At 50.5% G+C, this 19,568-nt stretch overlaps 1 protein-coding gene across 1 annotated transcript in view; it reads right to left on the reverse strand.

Annotated features, from left to right (window-relative positions):
* cadm2a (cell adhesion molecule 2a) overlaps positions 1-13,152 on the reverse strand; it is a 163,196-nt gene extending 150,044 nt beyond the window's left edge. The window contains exon 1 of the mRNA XM_067257679.1: positions 12,830-13,152. Within this exon, the coding sequence (XP_067113780.1) occupies positions 12,830-12,890 (61 nt within the window). The 5' untranslated portion in view covers positions 12,891-13,152. The remainder of the gene's footprint in view (positions 1-12,829) is intronic.
* Positions 13,153-19,568: the final 6,416 nt, after the last annotated feature.

Below are 19,568 nucleotides of genomic sequence, written 5' to 3' on the forward strand. Positions count from 1 at the left end.
TCTCAGCCGGGAAACCCAAACACGTGTGTGTGTGTATGTGTTTTCTATGTTTGTATTTGTATGCATCTCAGAACCCTAACGCTCAACAAGGGCTCCTCAAAGCCCGCCATGGATCACCAAAGATCCCCTCAGGTTTTAATTAGATCGCCGAGAAATCTGTTCCACTGCACATCATCGGTATGCAACTCCTCCTCCCCCCCCCCACCCCCCACAGCCCCGCAAACCCACAGGCCCGCTTGTTAAAATACTCCTCATATCTGTGCTGTGCGACGTGAATGGTGTCTGACAAGGCCGCAATACTCCTCATATCTGTGCTGTGCGACGTGAATGGTGTCTGACAAGGCCGCTTGTCTGCCAATTGGAAGGAATCTCGCCGACGGAAGCGCCCTTGCCAAGATAAAAGAGCCGCAGGTGTCGACGGTGGAGAGAGGTGATGAGGGAGTAGCGGGGGACGGCTAGAGAGGAGATGAGAGGAGGGGGAGAAGCAGTGCGGGGTAGGGAGGGAGAGAGAGGGGAGACAAGGCGGAGAGGGAGAAACCGGGCGGGAGAGGAGCAGAGAGGAACGGGCGGAGCGAAAGAGAGAAGGCAAGGGGGGAGCAAAGGAGGAGAGGGGACGCGCTCGGGCCGCCAAACAGAGGCGACGCCCCCGACGGACAGAAAGACCCCTCGCGAAGAGCGGGGTCGCGTGTTTGGAAAACATCCGATGTACCACCACTCGGAGACACAGACGGACGCGTGGATATTTTTAGGAGGCGCTAAAAGCTCTTACTCAGTGGTTAACCGCTGAGCAGTGTCGCTCTGACCTGTGTGTGTGTGTGTTTTGGGTGCATGGTGCGCGCGCATGTGCATGCGTGTGCACCCTCGCGTGCTCGTGTGCGTCAAGGCTCATTTCCTGAATGTCTCATGCATGGCTGCTGTTCTTTTTTTGGCTCTCTCCATGGTTTGTTTTTTTTGGTCTGTTTTTTTTTCTCCCTCCCCTTTCTCCTGTTTCTTCCCCGTCGTTCCCTCTGGATAATCTGTCTCTGCTCCCAATTCTCCCTTCCTCACTCTCTGTCTCTCTCTCTCTCTGCAGCTCTCTGTGACGGGGGAACAGCTGTGAGATAGGACTCTGCCCCCCCCCCCCCCCACACACACACACACAAACACACACAATCCGCCTCACCCCTCGTAGACAGCGCCCCGCGGCACCCCCACCCCCTCCCTACCCCCGCACCCCTCCTTCTCCTCCCCCAACACTGTCCCTTCTCATCCTGTCACTCTGGACCTACAGGGAGTGTTGTCTGCCAGGGGGGGGGAGTCTCCTTCTCCCCAGACAGTCGTGTTGTTCAGGGGCCAGGTGCAGGCCAGACAGGCTACTTACATAAGTGCATCAGGCCACCTACGGTACACACACACACACACACACGTTGTGACACTCGCTGTGTCCCCTCCCTCCTCTTCTTGGTTTTCTCTCTCTCTGTCACTTTGATTCTCTCTTCTTCGCTGCCCTCTCCCGTTCGCTCAGTCTCTTACTCTCCCCCCTCTCTCTCTCTCTCTCTCTCTCTCTCTCTATCTAGCTATCTATCCTCGCTTCAAAGGCTGGTCAGGAGGGGTGGGGCCCAGCAGTGTGTGTGTGTGTGTGTCTGTGTGTGTGTGTGTGTGTGTGGGGGGGGGGGGGGGGGGGGGGGGGGGCGGGGGTTGAGGGGAGAAGCCAGATGGCACACACTCACATTTGTACCTTCCTTCCACTGCTGGTGGGGCATGAGGCAAGCATCACTTTAAGCATCCCCAGAACGACTTCTGCAGGAACTAGAAGGTTCCTTCAGCCCAGTGTCGGCCCTGTTTCACCACAGGAACTTTTCCCAGAAGATTAGGCAAATGAGCCCGCTGATGAATGCATCGTATATATATAAATAGAATAGAATATAAATATTACATGAAATAGAAATATATATATATATATTTCGCATTGTAAAAAATGTTTCCGCTCGCTTAACATGCCAGAGATTTTAGAAGACACATCGTCATTGCTGTTTGCCAATTTTGTGCTCGGCATAAAAGTTTAATAAGGCTTGGACTTGGTCGTCTATTGAATGTTCGTCTGTTCTCCATGTTGATGTGTGTTTGCAACGAGAATGGCCCAGCTGCACACACACACAGGCACAAACATATTTGACATTATAGAAATTCAATGTTGGTTGAAATGTTAGTTGAATAAATGCTTCCACAAGTACTCGACCAATCAGAAAGGTTCAGCTCCGCAAGACACACCCCAAACGTTCCAAGTATTTGGAAAAGCACTGCCTTCGGAACAGGGACATGCGAGATCCTGCTTTTTGCTCAATTTAGACCCCGGTCCGTGCAGTGGAAATGCAGTGAGTTCCGTGGTAACGTTCCTGTGGTGGGATCGTGGCTTGAGGTAACCGGTTCCACTCTCTTCCCCCATGCTAACGGATGTGCTACTCTGCTGTGTACCGTGAAGCGAGCTTCTCCTCCATAATCATCGCCCATCCAAAACATGGTGATTTGTTGCAGCGCGATCTAAACCTGATGTCTCGTTTGTTCCCAGCATTTGTGTTCCTGCCCTTCACCCAGGCATATGGCCTGACCCAGGGGTCAAAGGTTCCACAAGGATTAGATGGAATTAGGAGGTCAAACTATTTACCCCCTCTGCGGGACACAAAGAGCCGCCGCTACTTTTTCAACGGCGTCGGGAAATTAAGCAGGCAAACGCTATCGAATTTGATATCGATTTTGTTTTGCTTGCCATCGTTTCTGAGCAGTTATACCCCCCCCCCCCCCTTACCACAAATGAATGACGGATTAACTGCTTTCAGATCAGTTTCTCTTGGCAAGGGGGGGAGGGAGGGTTGGGTGGTGGTGGGTTTCTCCCGTCAGTGATGCTTGAGGATTAGGACCACCTTATCCTGGACAGGACACAACCCGACCCCCCCTTAGACGACCCTTCTTCGGACAATGCGATCATTGAGGTCAGATGGTTCAGGCAAGATAAGGGCCCCTGCAGGTTTCGTCTTGTGTATTTCTGACAGTATACATATCTGTAGATAATGCTATGTAGAAGTGGATTCGTGTGTACTGTTCCTGTTAAATGTTCTACATGGTCCCAGACTGAGCCTCCATGACAGGAGGCCGTCATGGACAGGACGCCGTCATGGAGACTCAATGACAAGGTCGTCCCACTCCTTCAGTCTAGCTCCGCTCTCCCTCCCTCCCTTCGTCTGGACCCTTCCTCCCACCACTCTTCCTTCCTTTCCTCCCTCCCATCATTCCTCCATCCTTCCCTCCATTCCTCTGTTCCCTCCTTCTCTACCACTCTCCTTTCCCCCTTCCCTCTCTCCTTCCCTTCCCTCCTTTCCTCCTTCCCTTCCCTCTCTCCTTCCCTTCTTCCCTTCCCTCTCTCCTTTCCTCCTTCCCTCTCTCCTTCCGTCCTTCCTTCCCATCCATCTTCTCCGGGCCAGAACCAGAGGGGCCTGCTGTCATGCAGTCATGAGGCCCAGGGATTAGAGCGGCTTAGCATTAGCGGCTCTGCTCATACTGAATACATTAGTATTAGCGTTAGCACGTTAGCTAGCACACGGGGGGGCTGGCGACAGGGTGATAGCAGTGCAGGCTGATGAAAGGGGAGATGGAAGGGAGGAGGGCGAGAGAGAGGGAGAACGGGGGGAGAGGGAACGAGAGAGAGAGACAGGGGAAGGGAGGGAGACTGAGAGAGCGTTTGAGTGACTGATCTGGAGAACTCAGGAGACAGTGGATGAAGATGTGTTGTAATGAGAAGGGATTAGGGGAGGGGGGGGCGATGGGGGAAGGGGGAGGGTTGTTAGCATAATTACACATCTCCACAAGTTAGAGGGAGCGAGGGAGAAGAGAGAATAGGGAGAAAGAGAGAAAGAGAAGGAGAGAAAAGAACATGCCTCAATGTCCCACTTTGTTCCGCGCTCTCTCTCATTTTCTCATTTTGCTTTTCAGCACCACGCAACATCCGCCTATTCAACCGCACTGAGAGAAAAGAGGGAAAGAGAGACAGAGAGAGAGAGACAGAGACAGAGAGAGAGAGAGAGAGAGAGAGAGAGAGAGAGAGAGAGAGAGGAGAGAGAGAGAGAGAGAGAGAGAGAGAGAGAGAGAGAGAGAGAGAGAAAGAAAGAAAGAAAGAAAGAAAGAAAGAAAGAAAGAAAGAAAGAAAGAAAGAAAGAAAGAAAGAAGAAAGAAAGAAAGAAAGAAAGAAAGAAAGAGAGAGAGAGCGTAACCAAAAGAAAACCCAAAATGGCTCGGAGATACGCAACGGAATTAGCTGTAATTGGAGGCCATTTAAAAGCATAATAACTCGGCAGCCTTCTCAGGGGGGAAGCGACGTTCAGGGAAGCTTTCTGATTAAAACAGGAGACTCCGTTCTAAACCCTTTGTATGTGTGTGTGCGTGCGTGTTTTCTGAGCGAGCAGAATCCTGTCGTGTCCGACAGTGAACCGCGCCTCCTCATCGCTCGTCCCGGTCGACCGGGGGCAGGGCTGCGAGGGTGCGTTGGGCGCGGGCCACCTGAACGCCCAGCGCGGAGCGGCGCCATTTCGGAGCGCGATCACAGACGCTGCGGCGGACGCAATCACATGCGTACAAGCCTCGATCACACGCTCGCGGATCCTTTCAAGCTCAGCTGATGGATGTACAACAAGTCCCGCCATCTGTAAACGACAGGGATGAATTGGAGGACGAAACAAGCGATGATCGGGTGGGGGGGGGGGTGGGGGGGGGTGGGGGGGGGGGGGAGGAGGGGAGGGGTTTGTCATAACTAATGTGTGGCGCTGAAGCGCCAAATGGCACATTTTCTGTTTTGTTTCACACAACCCAAAAAAAAACAAGGCTGTGCGCGTTTGTGCGTGTGTATAGTTTGTGTGGTGTGTATAGTGTGTGGGGCAGTATGTGTGTGTGTGTGTGTGTGTGTGCGTGTGTGTGTGTGTGTGTGTGTGTGTGTGTGTGTGTGTGCGTGCGTGCGTGCATGTATAGGTATGTTTGAGTGGGTAGGGTGGGGGTGTGTGCCTGTGCTCATAGGTATGTGTGTAGGTGAGGTGTGCGTGTGGGCTCTTAGGTAAGTGTGTGCGGCTAGGGTGTGTGTGTGCGCAGGAATGTGTGTCTGGGTAGGGTGTGCGTCAGGAAAATCCTGGTGTGTATAATGGATTTTGTAATGCAGCTGGGGTAGACAGGTGGAGGCGGATTCTGTGCATTACACGCACACACACACACACACACACAAACACACATATACACACCCCCCACAACAGCTCAATGCGTGGGGCAGAAATCCCTACGGCCCATAATATATGCTCTCGCTCGCTCACCCAAGCCGGAGGTCTCAGTTCATTTGGTTTTTAACTGTTATAAATTGTCCCACTTGAGTCCCTGTTCTCCTCTCCCTTCAACTGGCCTGCAGCACTGTAACAAACAGGAACGAGTCTACCCCCACCCCCCGAAACACACACACACACATGCCCTGCAGCCAACACTCTACTGGAATATTGCAGTGTGTGTGTGTGTTTGGGTGGGGGGGTGGGGTGGGGGTTGTCCGTGCATCAGTGTGTGCGTGGGTGCGTGTGTGTGTGTGGGGGGGGGGTTCTTGTGTGTGTGGTGGGGTGTGTGTGTGTGTGTTTGGGTGTGGGGGGTGGGGTGGGGGTTGTCCGTGCATCAGTGTGTGCGTGGGTGCGTGTGTGTGTGTGGGGGGGGGTTCTTGTGTGTGTGGTGGGGTGTGTGTGTGTGTGTGTGTATGTGGGTGCGTGGGTGGGTGGGTGCGTGAGAGGTTCTGATTACTTGATTTGTTTGCGAGGAAGACGCTAGTGTGAAATTCCATCCCACCAGGCACAGATGGGCAGGCTTCTCTCTCTCACACACACACGCACACACAAACACACACACACACACCACTACACACTCCATTCATGACAGACACTGTATGTACAGAAGGACACGTGTCCTCAATTAGATCCAGCCTACACCAACGGACCATTCCGCCATAGCAGAGTGGAGAATCAAGAGACAGACTGAAAACAGGTTCTTGTACACAGTCAATTAATAACGCGAATGCACACACACACACACACACATACACTCAATTAATGTGAACATGCATCTCAAGGGAATGCAATTTCAATTAAGCATGCCTGCTGTTAGCGTTCCTACGAGAGAGGCTGAAACACACACGCATACACACACAACTGTAGTTATGAGAGGCGAGCCCTTAAATACAACCCTATCTCTATGACAACACGTTCCTGTAGCTCAAGGCCTGTATGCAGCCATTGTGGACACTGTTGAGAACGTTCCGGTGGGCTGCATGGGGTAGCATCAACATGAAGCTTCACAGATTGATGAAATTAGGCTGCGTGTGCGTGTGTGTGTGTGTGTCAGAGAGAGAGAGAGAGAGAGAGAGAGAGAGAGAGAGAGAGAGAGAGAGAGAGATTCTCATAGTCTGTTTTCCCTATGTCGGCCCAAGCTTTTGAGGCCTAGGTAGCCAGTGTCGTTTAGCCTTTCTCTCTCAATGTCTCTCTCTCTCTATATGTTTGTTTCTTTTCTTCCTCGCTTCCTTCTGACACTTTACTCTTTACTGCAAAGAACCATAATAAATGTCCTATTACTTTAAATGACACGTGTGCTGGTTCTTCTCAAAGTCACAATCTTCCCACTCCTGAGGCCTGAATTAATCGTCATATTGTTGGAATGCGTGTGTCTATCTGAGCTATGTTTTCAACGTGAGGTTGAGCTTGTCCCTGTTATGAATGGTGCTTTCATTTTCTCTTCATTTCTCCCTCTCATCCTCCTCCTCGCTCTCCCCATCTCTTTCCCGTTCTCACACCGACTCCTTTCGTCAATAGGTCTGATTGATTAGCCAACAGCTAGCTCTGTGTGTTGGTGTGTGCGCGCGTGCTCGTGGCCTTGACTGATCCGTTGAACTCATCTGCAGTTTTGTACATCGCTTTGCTCAATGATTACATGTAAATGTGTGTGTGTGTGTACACACGCAGGCATATGTGTGTGAGCGCACACTTATCACTGTGTGTATGCATGGGTGTGTGTTGATGTGCGTTCCGGCTAACGTGTTAAAGCGAGCCCACGTGTGCACGTGTGTGCGTGTGTTTCGGCCCGCGTCCAAAGATGAATCCCGCGCCCACTGGGGAAATAAAAACCCATTCTGATTATCTGGGGCCAAACGGGAGTCATTCCGCGTGAAATCCGAATCCTCCAAAAAACGAATATTAACACGACAAACGACGACAACAACAACAATGGAGTTGCAAAGAGTGACACGCGGCGGGCGCGCCGGCCTCAGAGGTGACACGCGACCGTCTCAATTTAGCGTCCGTTATCAAAGCAGGCCGAGGCTCTGGAGACTCCCCATCTCCGTTCTCATCTGTTTTTGCTCGCCCCCCGCTATCTCTCTCCGCTGTTGGTTTTGCCTGTGTGCGTGCATGTGTGTGCGTGAGAGGGAGCGCGTGCGCGCGTGTGTGTGTGCGTCGTCACATGTGGACGTGTTTGTGCTGTGATTTGCTCGGGGTGAATTTATTTCTGCCAAGAGAGTCCCCACACAATATCAGCGCAAGCGTGATATCTAGTGCCATCTAGACATGGGCGTCCATACCTTTACCTCTCACTGAGAATCACTGCTCTCCTGTGCTATGCATAAACCCACCCTCGCAGCCCCTGACTGGGAATAGGTATTCTATACAGTAATAGAACTGGGTATTAACTGGATCCAGATATGACCACATATGCAGGTCTTACCTAGATCAGCCCCGAGGTTTAACAAATAGCAAAACTAGGTTTTACCTAGGCCAGACCTAGGCATTACCTAGACCATACTGTGACTCATTGCATTAGGTGAGAGGAAAGTTAGCATCAAATCACATTCACACATTCAGATCTGGTCTCCACTTAAAACAGGAAGCAAAACAGACCCTTTGTGAAAAACAGAATCCCGTACAGCAATGTCTATGGACTCGAAACAGTTTTTTCTTTCTAACATGAAAAGGGGTTCTACGGGGAACTTCTTTCCAGAAGGTTCCTCTGCGGTTTCAGATGGGTTCCGTAAAGCACAGTTTGCAGAGTGTATTATGTAAATCTGTGAGCAACAGGACTGCTTAAACTGGAGCCTGTGACACCTTCATCGCCTCATCAGATATGGATGGCGTCAACCGTAAGAGGTTTTCCGACTCGACGTCGACCATCCCGACGACAGGAATCCAGACAGCCATTGTCTCCGCGATCTCTTCATTCTGGCGCTTGAGATTAGTGACACGTCGTCAGTCACCATTTGGATTTTTTTTCATAGTGAAAACGGGCGCTTAGGATTAGCCTGTGAGAACCGAGACTTCGCCTTCCGAGATATGACGACAAGAGCCGAGGTCTCGGAGGCGGATGGAAAGCGAACGCGACAAAAACAAAAAAAACGACAGCGGGAGAGCGCGCGGCGCAAAGCGGCGAAGAGAAGGCTTCTCCTCAGACGCGTCCACGGCGATGAGCCGGGCCGAGGGATTTGATCTGTATTCGACGCGTCACCCGAGAAACCGCTCACGGCGAAGCCGACCCAGAATGCTTTGCTCTGCTACATGAAAGAGGTGGGGCAGGTGGCAGGTCGAGAGAGCGCGTGTGCGTGCGTGTGTGTGTGTATGTAATCCCTGATTCCCTTGAAGAGGATGTGTGCTCCAGGCACCCCCCAACCCCCACCCCTCACCCCCATCCCCTTCATTTCTCCAACTGTCTTTCTGTTTGAACTTTCTTTAACACCTGGAAGAACAAAAGACTGACTTTGATCACGGGAAATCCCTACCCGGTTCGGCTGGGAATCCACAGAGGAACAGTGTGTGTGTGAGTGTGCGTGTGTGTGCACGTGTGACGTGTGTGCGCATGTGTGTGTGTAAACGCAGTCTGAGAAGCCGGGTCACGTGTGCTCTGAGGATTATTCCAATTCATAATGTCAGATGAGAAGTCAAACCTAGGTACATGTATTCCTCTCAGCAGACGTCACCTACACACCCCTGAAGGCTATGGACAAACACACACACGCCTACGCACACAGATTCTCTGGTGGGAGCCAGTGTTTACACACAAAAACAACACAAGGCGACTTGTTATCAGTCGCTTTCCCACGCTGCGGAGATACAGAGCCAAACACCAGGGATGGAGGGATGAAGGGAGGGAGGGAGAGGAGGGATAGAGGGTCAGCTCTCTGCAGCTTAGAGTCCCTCCGCTGAGATAAACTCCGCCCCCAGCCTGGGCTGCACAGACGCGGGGCGGAGAAAGACAGGCGCGCACGCTCACGTAGGGACGCACGCCGCACACGCTCGCACGCACACATCAGAAGTGAGTGGATCTGAAGGCTCTTGTCTGCTCTGTACCTCTCACGACCACCCCCCTCCTCCAGCATCCCCCCCCACACCCTTTCACCCCCCCTCCCCGTTACGTAACTACATCATTAGCATAACAGGCCGCGGTTCTCCCCAGCTCTGTCGTCTGATGTGGGCAGAGCCCTCTAATGCTGGTAAACATGCTTTGGTAAACAAGTCAGAGGCTGTGTCACTGAACGCTGTGCAGAATGCTGTACTGAACCCTCTACCCAACACTGTACTGAACCCTCTACCCAACACTGTACCGAACCCTATACTAAACACTGTACTGAACCCTATACTCAACACTGTACTGAACCCTCTACCCAACACTGTACTGAACCCTCTACTCAAAACTGTACTGAACCCTCTACTCAACACTGTACTGAAACCTCCACTCAACACTGTACTGAAACCTCTACTCAACACTGTACTGAAACCTCTACTCAACACTGTACTGAACCCTCTACTCAACACTGTACTGAACCCTATACTCAACACTGTACTGAACCCTCTACCCAACACTGTACTGAACCCTCTACTCAACACTGTACTGAAACCTCCACTCAACACTGTACTGAAACCTCTACTCAACACTGTACTGAAACCTCTACTCAACACTGTACTGAAACCTCTACTCAACACTGTACTGAAACCTCTACTCAACACTGTACTGAAACCTCTACTCAACACTGTACTGAACCCTCTACTGATGACTCAGCTCTACACCATCAAGAGTGAGGCCTTGTGAATGTGACCTGCATGCTGTGGCACTCTGTAGGCATGCACAGACACATATGCCCACACACACACTGCAGATACCGGCATACTCATACACTGCAAACACATACACATACACACCACACACACACACACACACCACAGACAGCCACACTCACATACTGCAGACAAACACACTCACGCACTGCAGACACAGTCACACACTGCAGACACACACATTTGCACACACACTGCAGATACACACACACACTCTGCAGACACACACACACTTACGGCACAGGATGTCATGAATAAGCACTCGCATTACCCTCTTCAGGAATCCTCAAAGGCCTCTTCAAATCCCAATAAGAGGGACAATGTCCACCAGGCACACACACACACACACATCAGCCTGGAATAAATTCTATTTTTCTTTTTACGTTTTCTATTTATTCCAACTCACGGCCACAATCATACAGTACCAACACCATCCTAAACAAGTAAAGGCCATCCTGAACCAAACACCATGGCTGTGTGTGTGTAAGGATGACGACATGATATGTTGTGTCAAGGGCCCTCTGTGTAAACATGCACGCACACACACACACACTGTGGGAATGTTGCTCTGGTGGCAGCAAAGGGGACTTTTCATCCCACATCTACTGACAGGGACAGCCTGATTAACTGCCAGAGTGACCCCCCCCCCCCCCCCTGCAAAACACACACACACACACATACACACAATGTGTGCCCTGTGTATCTTGTGGACCCGGCTTTCAGTGACAGAGACAGCCTGATATACAGCCAACAAGACACACAGACACGCACGCGCGCACGCGCACATGCAACGAGTGACAGAGCCGCGGGTGATAAAGAGCCAGAGGAAGGCTTTGGGAGATCAATAAAGTCTTCACTGTGAGGCGTCTACTGACAAGTCATTACCACAGAGGCCAGGAGGAATGGCCTTCATTACCACTGGTTATTAATGAGGAATTCTCACTATGCACACAAAAACACGCACACACATACATACATACCCCCGGCACAAGCACATTCAGCAACGGAAAAACATGTTTTCCTTAATTCTGTTTTCTGGCTTAAGCTGAACTCAAAGTTGTGTTTGTACACCCGCTGAAGTTGCTGCGTGACACTTATCTATCCAGACAACGTAAACTGTACGCTGGAAGGACAACGCCGTCTGAGTGACTGTTTATTTATATGAGAAAAGTGAAGACATGGATTGGATATAGATGAATATTCTAACATTGCCAAGGGGTTTGAACATGGTAGTATATCAATATGTTAACAAATCTAAGAAAGTGAGCGTGAAGGCGGGCCGTCTTCGGGGCGGTACCCATGTGCCGTTACCTTAGAGAGAGATTGCGATTTAGGTGAAGAGAAAAGGCGCGGATGCGCGAGGTGACGGGCGTGACGCCAGCGCCGCGGTTTTGAAGTTATATTCTAGGTGCAGCAAGAATGATCTGTCTATCTCTGCCTCTCTATCACACACTTTCAGTCTCCCCTCCCCTCCGTCTCTGCTCCGTGGTGGCACCGCTGGCCTATATTATTCATGTCACGGTTTCTGTCGACTCTCTGACACTCTGACCTTGTCACGCATACGTACCCACAGGCACACACTAGTGCGCGCGCACACATGCATACACACACGCACACACACGCCAAGTATCACGCTCAAACAGCTTACCCTGACCTTGCCCTATGCGTGATAGGATTCTGTTGATACCTGGACCAGGAAACCTACAGCCGGTACCGCAAGGTGTTAATTCAGCACGCAACCCGCATAGGCAAACACACCACCATATACACACTTTTTTTTTTACCACGTTCTATATGAGAGCCCTTATCTTCGAATATACAGAGTCGAATTGCCTTCGCTTTAGGTCTAACTATAATAAAATAGCTTATTTCTCAAGTAACCTCAGTTGACATGGTAAAATTATTCAAACACACACAGGTAAAAATTAATTTAAAAACTCCCGAGACGAGTCTACGCATGAGAACAAGATGGAAACGTCGAGTTCAATTTTATTATCCTGCATCCTACTCCCTATCTATCGGAATGCGTTATGATGAATGCGACGTAGAAAAATAAGTACCTCATATAAAAACAGCCCATGCAACACCGTTGGCCAAGTGCGTGCTTAGCATCTGTCTGCCCCTTGGGCGTCTACAGCACTGCCTTTTACAAACCGTGTCATAGAAAGTCAACAGTATACCAAATAAATGTCCATGTAACAGACTACGTTAAACTACATTATCAGTATATGTTCTATGGTATTCAGTGACGGGGGGCGGACTGCAAAATGACCAGTGTTTTAAGAGCTGGCAAAACAATGGGCGCACAGTGGATGTGTCTATTTGCGTTGTTTTTAGGTGTCATGTCTGGAGAATGTCTTTTTGTTCGTTCGTATGCTGCGTAGTGGCAAGATCCCATTTAACGACTATGCAAATACTCGTTCATTCCCGTTGATTAGCATACGCGACCCTGTTCGTGACAGGACAAAGTATGTATCAAACACACAAACGCACATGCGAGCGCACAATGAGACCAGACACACACACACACAAAATGAAATTAGCATAAAGCAAGGAGCACTGTGATTATAACGCCCAAAGCGACCCCTGCACCATCTACGCAATCCAGTCGACCTCCCAATCTTCACATACAGGCTAGAACACGCACAAAGGCACACGCCCGTGCGCCTTCAAGTTGGACCACGTCTTACCTTTAACAACAATCCCGCAGACACTGTAGAGTGTCAAGATCAAATGGTGCTTGAGATTCATCCTGCCTTCCGTTCTGCTCTTTCTCCTCCGCTCTTGTTTCTCCTCACCGTTTTCCCGGGCTCCGCGACGGGTTCGTTATCCAGGTACGGTCCTTTTATTTTGTTAGTGCGAACAAGCGTACGAATAAGGGTCCACGCGCAAACCAACCGGTGTGTTTTTTTTGTTTTTTTTGTTTTGTATCTTCACTTCGGTGTAGTTCCGTTGACGTCCCGGGAGCTCAGAAGTAGGCACCGGTGAGAATGAGCTTGTTCGCTCGCACTGCCGTACGGTCCTACAGTGTAAGGAGATGCTTACCAGCTACACACACACTTTGCTCCGCTCTGCTCTCGCGCACAAGATCGCCAGAGTGCAGCCTGGAGCAGGAGAGCACGAGCCAGCGACAGAGTCCCGCCCACACCGTTTTGACAGGCGGGAGCAGTTAACCAATCCTGGCTGCGCCAAGGTTAGGCGAGGAATCGATTCTACTATATTGAGGCTGAACGGACCAGATTACCGAAACGGACGAAGAAGAACTAGAACGGGATCCACATAATACCGAAGGAAGAAACCAAAGAATCTCTGGTTCCCGAATGATATCGCTGCAAAGGAGGAATTGGACAACAGGGCGAGTGTGTAGTCAGCATAGGAGAGAGGGGTGCGTATTCCTGGAGAGGGTGAGCGAAGGAGAGTCCACGATGAGGTAAAATCAGGTGTTTAAAGTCGCTGACTTGGAAAAGGATGGATTGGAAGGGGAAGGCTTTACCTTGTTCATCATTCATTAGAAACAACATCGATAGTCTCACATGCTCTCTCTCTCTCTCTCTCTCTCTCTCTCTCTCTCTCTCTCTCTCTCTCTCTCTCTGTCTCTCTCTCTCTTTCTCTCTTTCCACATCTTAACAGCATGCAGTCAGCAACCCACAATCTCCCTCTAACACACGGCCCCTTGATATACTGTCCTGAAACGCTTTTTATCCCCAATACACACATACACACGGACCAATACACACAAACACACATTACAACACACACACAGACCAACACACACATACACACAGGCCAACAGACATATAGACCAACACACACATACACACGGACCAACACACACACACACATACACACCTATCATCAAACACATATACACAGACCAACACACACATACACACGGACCAACACACACACACATACACACATATCATCACAGACATATACACAGACCAACACACACATACACACAGGCCAACAGACATATAGACCAACACACACATCCACATGAACCAGCACACACACACACCGAGACCAACACAAGACACAAACATGCAGACCCTGTAACACACTCACCACACAATCTCTCTCTCAAACACACACACACTCCTGTGCATTCTAAATGACACCACCTGCCTCATATCCGACTATTGTTCCCGGGCAACCTAATGTTACCTGTCACATGTTGCTTTGCTGAGTACTAAAAGCACTTTGGCTGGAATAAAAGACAGATTGAGAGAGAGAGAGAGAGAGAGAGAGAGAGAGCGTGTGTGCATATGTGTGTGTGTGTGCTGAGAGCCACTCCATTACTGAAATGGTCCTTTTGTGTTTACAGTATGTGTGTGTGTGGAAGAGAGAGAGAGAGAGAGAGAGAGAGAGGGGGGGGGGGGGGGGGGTTGAATTGAAACTTCTGAAGGTCAGTATTATGTGTGATTGACCAAACCCCATTCATGCAGAAACACCATCAAAGATTCTCAATTTTCGCTCTGCCATGACCACCAGGGTTAGGGTTGGCTTCATCCCATTTTATCTGTGTGACACACTCACACACACACACGCACACACACCTACACACACACACACCATGGGCACTGGGACACACACGGAGCCTGCACACACCACAACAATACAGTACTCTCAGCATCCGTTTGGCAGAGACTTGTTGGATACTTCATGAATGTGCTTCTCAATGCTAAATGATTAGGCCCGACTGAAAAAAACGATTGAGTCGAATGTGTAGGAGAGAAGAAGAAGAGGAGGAGAGAGAGAGAGAGAGAGAAAGAGAGGGAGGGCTGAGAGGAAGGATTGAAGAGTGCTTGGACGAGGACAGCGAGAGACAGAGAGAGATGTGGGAGGGAGGGGAGGTGGGGAGGAGAGGGGACAATAAAGGGAGAGAGAGCGAGGGAGAGGGAGAAAGAGGGTAGAGAAAGAGATTATGCATGGCAACGGTGAGAAGAATTCTAAATGGGCGGAGATGAGCTGGCCAACACATGGAGCAGCTCTCTGGCGAGGAGGCTGTTTATCTTTGCATGTGTGTGTGGTTACCTTGGTGTCTTTGTGTTTGTCTCCGAGTGTGTGTGTGTGTTACTGTCAGCTGACAATGATAATCCAATACAGCGTCAGCTAGAAGGGAAGCTAATTTGGTTTTCTGTGAAGTTGGCGTGACGTGTGTGTTTGCATCGGCTGTAAGCCTGTCTTGTGTGTGTGTGTGTGTGAAGCAGGGTGTGTGTGTGTGTCCTGGTTAGCTGACTGGGCCTCAGTGTGTGAATGTTTTGGTTTACTGTCGCTGACATGGTTGGCATCAGTGTGTTGTTCAAAACATCGTGAACAGCTGGTGTGTGAAGTGTGTGGTGGTGGTAACACACACGCACACACTCGCTCGCTCGCACACTGGTTTTCAGAGGCCAGCATCTTTTCCTCTCTCTCTGTCTCTCTTTCCCTCTCTTCCTCTGACACGACACACCATATTTAGCTTGTTGGGACCAAAATGGAGAGCAGTCAGTCTGGTCCTCCCTCTGTTCCTTGTTCAATGTTGATGATGTTATGGACCAGGGGGGGACTGCAGTCTGACTCTCTCTCTCTCTCTCTCTCTCACTCTCTCTCTCTCTCTCTCTCTCTCTCTCTCTCTCTCTCTCTCTCTCTCTCTCTCTCTCTCTCTCTCTCTCTCTCTCTCTCTCTCTCTCTCTCTCACACACATACACACACACACACACAAACGCTTTGCAGAGCCAGGAACCCTCTGGAGCAGAACTGCCATGCTTCCACTGCAAGTCAAGCTCATTCTGGGGACCCCTAAGTGGACACACTGGCATTTACACCGCGGACACACACACACACACTTTCTGCTCCATCTCCAGCCCGTGAGAAAGGTGCTGAAAATTGGCTGAATTCACGCCAGCCGCTTAGCAATGATGAGCGATGTGTGTGTCTCTGTGTGTGTGTAGACCATCAGTCCAAATTGTTCCGGTTCCCCTCGGTTTTTCTCAATTCCGTGCCTGTGTGCCGCCGGTGAATCCGCAGGATGGCGTGTGTGTGTGTGTGTGATCAACCGCATCGAAATTTAGACAGGAGGGAAGGGGAAAAGGAAAGAGAGAGACCGAGGGAGAGAGAGATTGAGGGGAAGAGAGAGGCGCTTGGTTTGAGGCGGTGGGTCTCCACCACGGCCAGCTAAGGTATGCTCGCCACGCAGGAAGGAAACCGGCGCGAGTTCACTTCTCTACATCATTTAGAAAGCGAGAGATGAGAGCTGGTCTCTTCTCTCAATTAAAACACACACACACACTTTCAAAAGGCCTCGGGCGGTGCGTAGCTACCTTCAAGGGAAGAGACCATAAATGCCTAATTAGCAGATTCCACTTTGGGAGTGGAAAAAATGGTCCCACTCAGCACTTTTTTCTAAACACTTTTATTATTAGTTTTTATTTGGTATTAGTTCCTGGTAGCTAAAGAGGGGTTGACTCAGTAACACTCATCTGCATTCAACCCCATGAGTGCCCGTCCAGCAACCCGTCCACCAAAAAAAACCCCAGCCTCACGCAACTCTCTCATCTCTGAGACATGCTGACAGGTGACACTGAGGCCACTCTGCAAACACTTTAGATGACCCCCCTTCCAACACACACACACACACACACACACAGCCACCCCAACACACACACACACATCCACCCCAACACGCACACACATACACAGCCCCCCAACACACACCCCAACACACAGCACACACACAGCCACCCCAACACACACACACACGCGGCACCCCAACACACACACATACACAGCCCCAGTCCCCACAACACACACAAACAGTCCCACAACACACACACACACACAGCCCCCCATCACACACACAGCCACCCCAACACACACACACAGCCACCCAACACACACACATACACCCATCCCCTCCCCCCCATCGCTACAGTGGTGTGGACAGTATGTGCACCTATGGCTTTTCAGCTTGTTTGTTACAAAACACTGCAGACCTTCTCTGAGTAGCTGATATCCATCTGTCGGGATCGATCCCTGCGATAAAACAGACGAGAAATTGAAAACAAAAAAAAGAAGACAGATCTCGGTGAGATATCGGTGAAGAGCGAGCGATAGGTAGGTGGAATCCACTATATGGATTTGTGTTGTTGTTTTCTTTCACCACCAATAATTTTACAAGTCTACGGTTTATTGATTCGGTTTTCTCATGGTGGACATGGTCTTACAGTCAAACAAAAACCCCTCGCTCTCATCTTTTCCTGTCTGACGAGGAGCCATCCCTCGCCGGCCAATCGCACGGCTCGCCGCGGCGTGACAAGCGAGGTGGCTGGTCTCACGCTTGACCAGTCAGGAGTCGGCGTCTGTTCCCTGTTGACGTGGAGGCAGTGTGACAGTGGAACAGCATCGCCTAGGCCTCCCGTGGAGTGCCCCCCTGCTTGCGCGGTGCGCGTGCGCGCGCGGTGGAGAAGGTGTCCAAATGTGTGTGCGTGGACACGTGTTCTTGGGCGTGCTGGTGTGAAAAGTGCCGGCGTGTGCCTGTGTCCGTGTGTGTCTGTGCGAGGGCTTGTCCGTGTGTGTCCGTGTGTGTGTGTGTGACACTGATGGCTGAGGTGTGATTGGGGTTTAATGAGAGGCGAGGACGGCTTCCCTGTCTCCTCTCAAGGTCACACGCTGATAAACACGGGTGCCATGGTGATGTACGATGCTCGTGTGGGTGCATGGGTGTGTGTGTGTGTCAGCATGGGTGTGTACGTACGTGCACGCGTGTGTGCTGATCTACAGCTATACGGACATTCAACCTTGTCAGTCAAGGTCTGACCAGGCCTGGACTCTACGGTTTAAACCCCAGATAGGAACCCCCTTCCTGGGCTCTCAACACCGTCAGACCCTTTGGAAACAGAACCAGACTAGATCCTTCCCAATTCCTCACCCTCTCCATGGGTCCCCTTGTTATTTTAGACGTGCACGAGAACTCTCATTCTCTCTCTCTTCCTTCATCCTCATCCCCTGCTCCTTCTCTCCGTCTCCCCCCTTTAGATCTCTCAGAGGGACGGAGAGAGGGGGGTGGGGGGGGGAGTGGAGTGGAGTGAGGAGGAGGGGTAGGGAGGGAGGGAGGGAGAGGCAGGGAAAAAGGGTTTGAGTGAGTGAGTGAGTGAGTGAGGGAATGAGATAGAGAGGTTGAGAGAGAGAAAGAGGTAGAGAGAGAGGAGGGAGAGAAAGAGGAGAGAGGAGAGAAAGGGGGAGAATGAGAACGAGAGGAGAGAGAGCAGACCTTAGATTTGAAAGGGGAGATCATCACTGGGAAAGGAGAGGACAGCGAGTCCGGTGTTAAATCTCTCGGGTCCTCCTTCTTTCCCTTTGCTTGAGAAACCACAATGAAATGAGTCTCTCCCGCCCTTCTGAGTCAGCAAATAGCTCCTTTTTCTCCTCTTCTCTCTTCTCCTATTCTCTTCCCTTCCTGTCGCCGTCTGGAACCTGTTTTACTTCGACGCCTCCGCTACATCCTCCTGGTCGATGCGGCAAAAGTCAAAGAGTCCCGCCACAGGTTTTTGAGAAAGATAGAGAGGAAGAGAGAGATTGATGCTACCTCCAGCCCCCCCATCCCACTTCCCCCACCCCCCCCATCCTTCCATCCATCCCTCTGTTCCTCTGATCGCTCTGCCAAAGTGCTGAATGTCCCTGCGGGCCACCGTAGTCCTTACAGGAAGGACATGGGACAGGTGGCGACTAGACCACAGGCCTTTGTTTCCCTCTGTTCCTTCCACACCTTTGTGATAAACCGATGGTTTTTCCCAACGGTCCTAAAGCCTGTTGGATCACTGCCGAGGTGGCGTGGGAGCTCTTCTGAAGACCGGCGTGTAACTTTGGCGATTACAGGGACTGCCAAACCTGCCTCAAGGCCCGTCTACGCTTGTTTGAGCTTTCTCATGTGAAATGTTCGTTTGGAAGTGAAACTATTTGGTATTTATGCTTCTGGGAGCTTCTTCTTTTTGGTAGTCATAAGTGGAGCTGGGTTTGTTTACATTTTGGACAACAGACTTTGTTTGTGTTGCCCATCAAGAATTGGCAGCTGCACATGGATGGAAGATGAGCTGTTGGACCCATCATCCAAATTATTACTGACTAGGATGTACAACAACAAAAAATTGCATTCCTGTTGGACGGACATCTTTCAAAACACCTCCTTCCTGGCAATACGCTGACTCACTCTCTATCGTCATTTTCAATGTTTTTGATTTCAATTGAATGTCTTGTACTGCAAATGTCACCTGGATGATAAATGTTTTTTATTGTTGTTCGGGCATGTTCTGAGTAGATCCCCCCCGGAAGACTAACACCAACCACCAAGACTCTCCAAACAAACAAACCCAAAACACTCTCTCCCAACTCAACAGAACCAATTATATTCTTGCCTCACACACCCCCGTATCGTCGGTCGTGTTGGAA

Source organism: Osmerus mordax, chromosome 19 (assembly GCF_038355195.1).
Source record: "Osmerus mordax isolate fOsmMor3 chromosome 19, fOsmMor3.pri, whole genome shotgun sequence".
In the NCBI taxonomy this organism is placed as follows: domain Eukaryota; kingdom Metazoa; phylum Chordata; class Actinopteri; order Osmeriformes; family Osmeridae; genus Osmerus; species Osmerus mordax.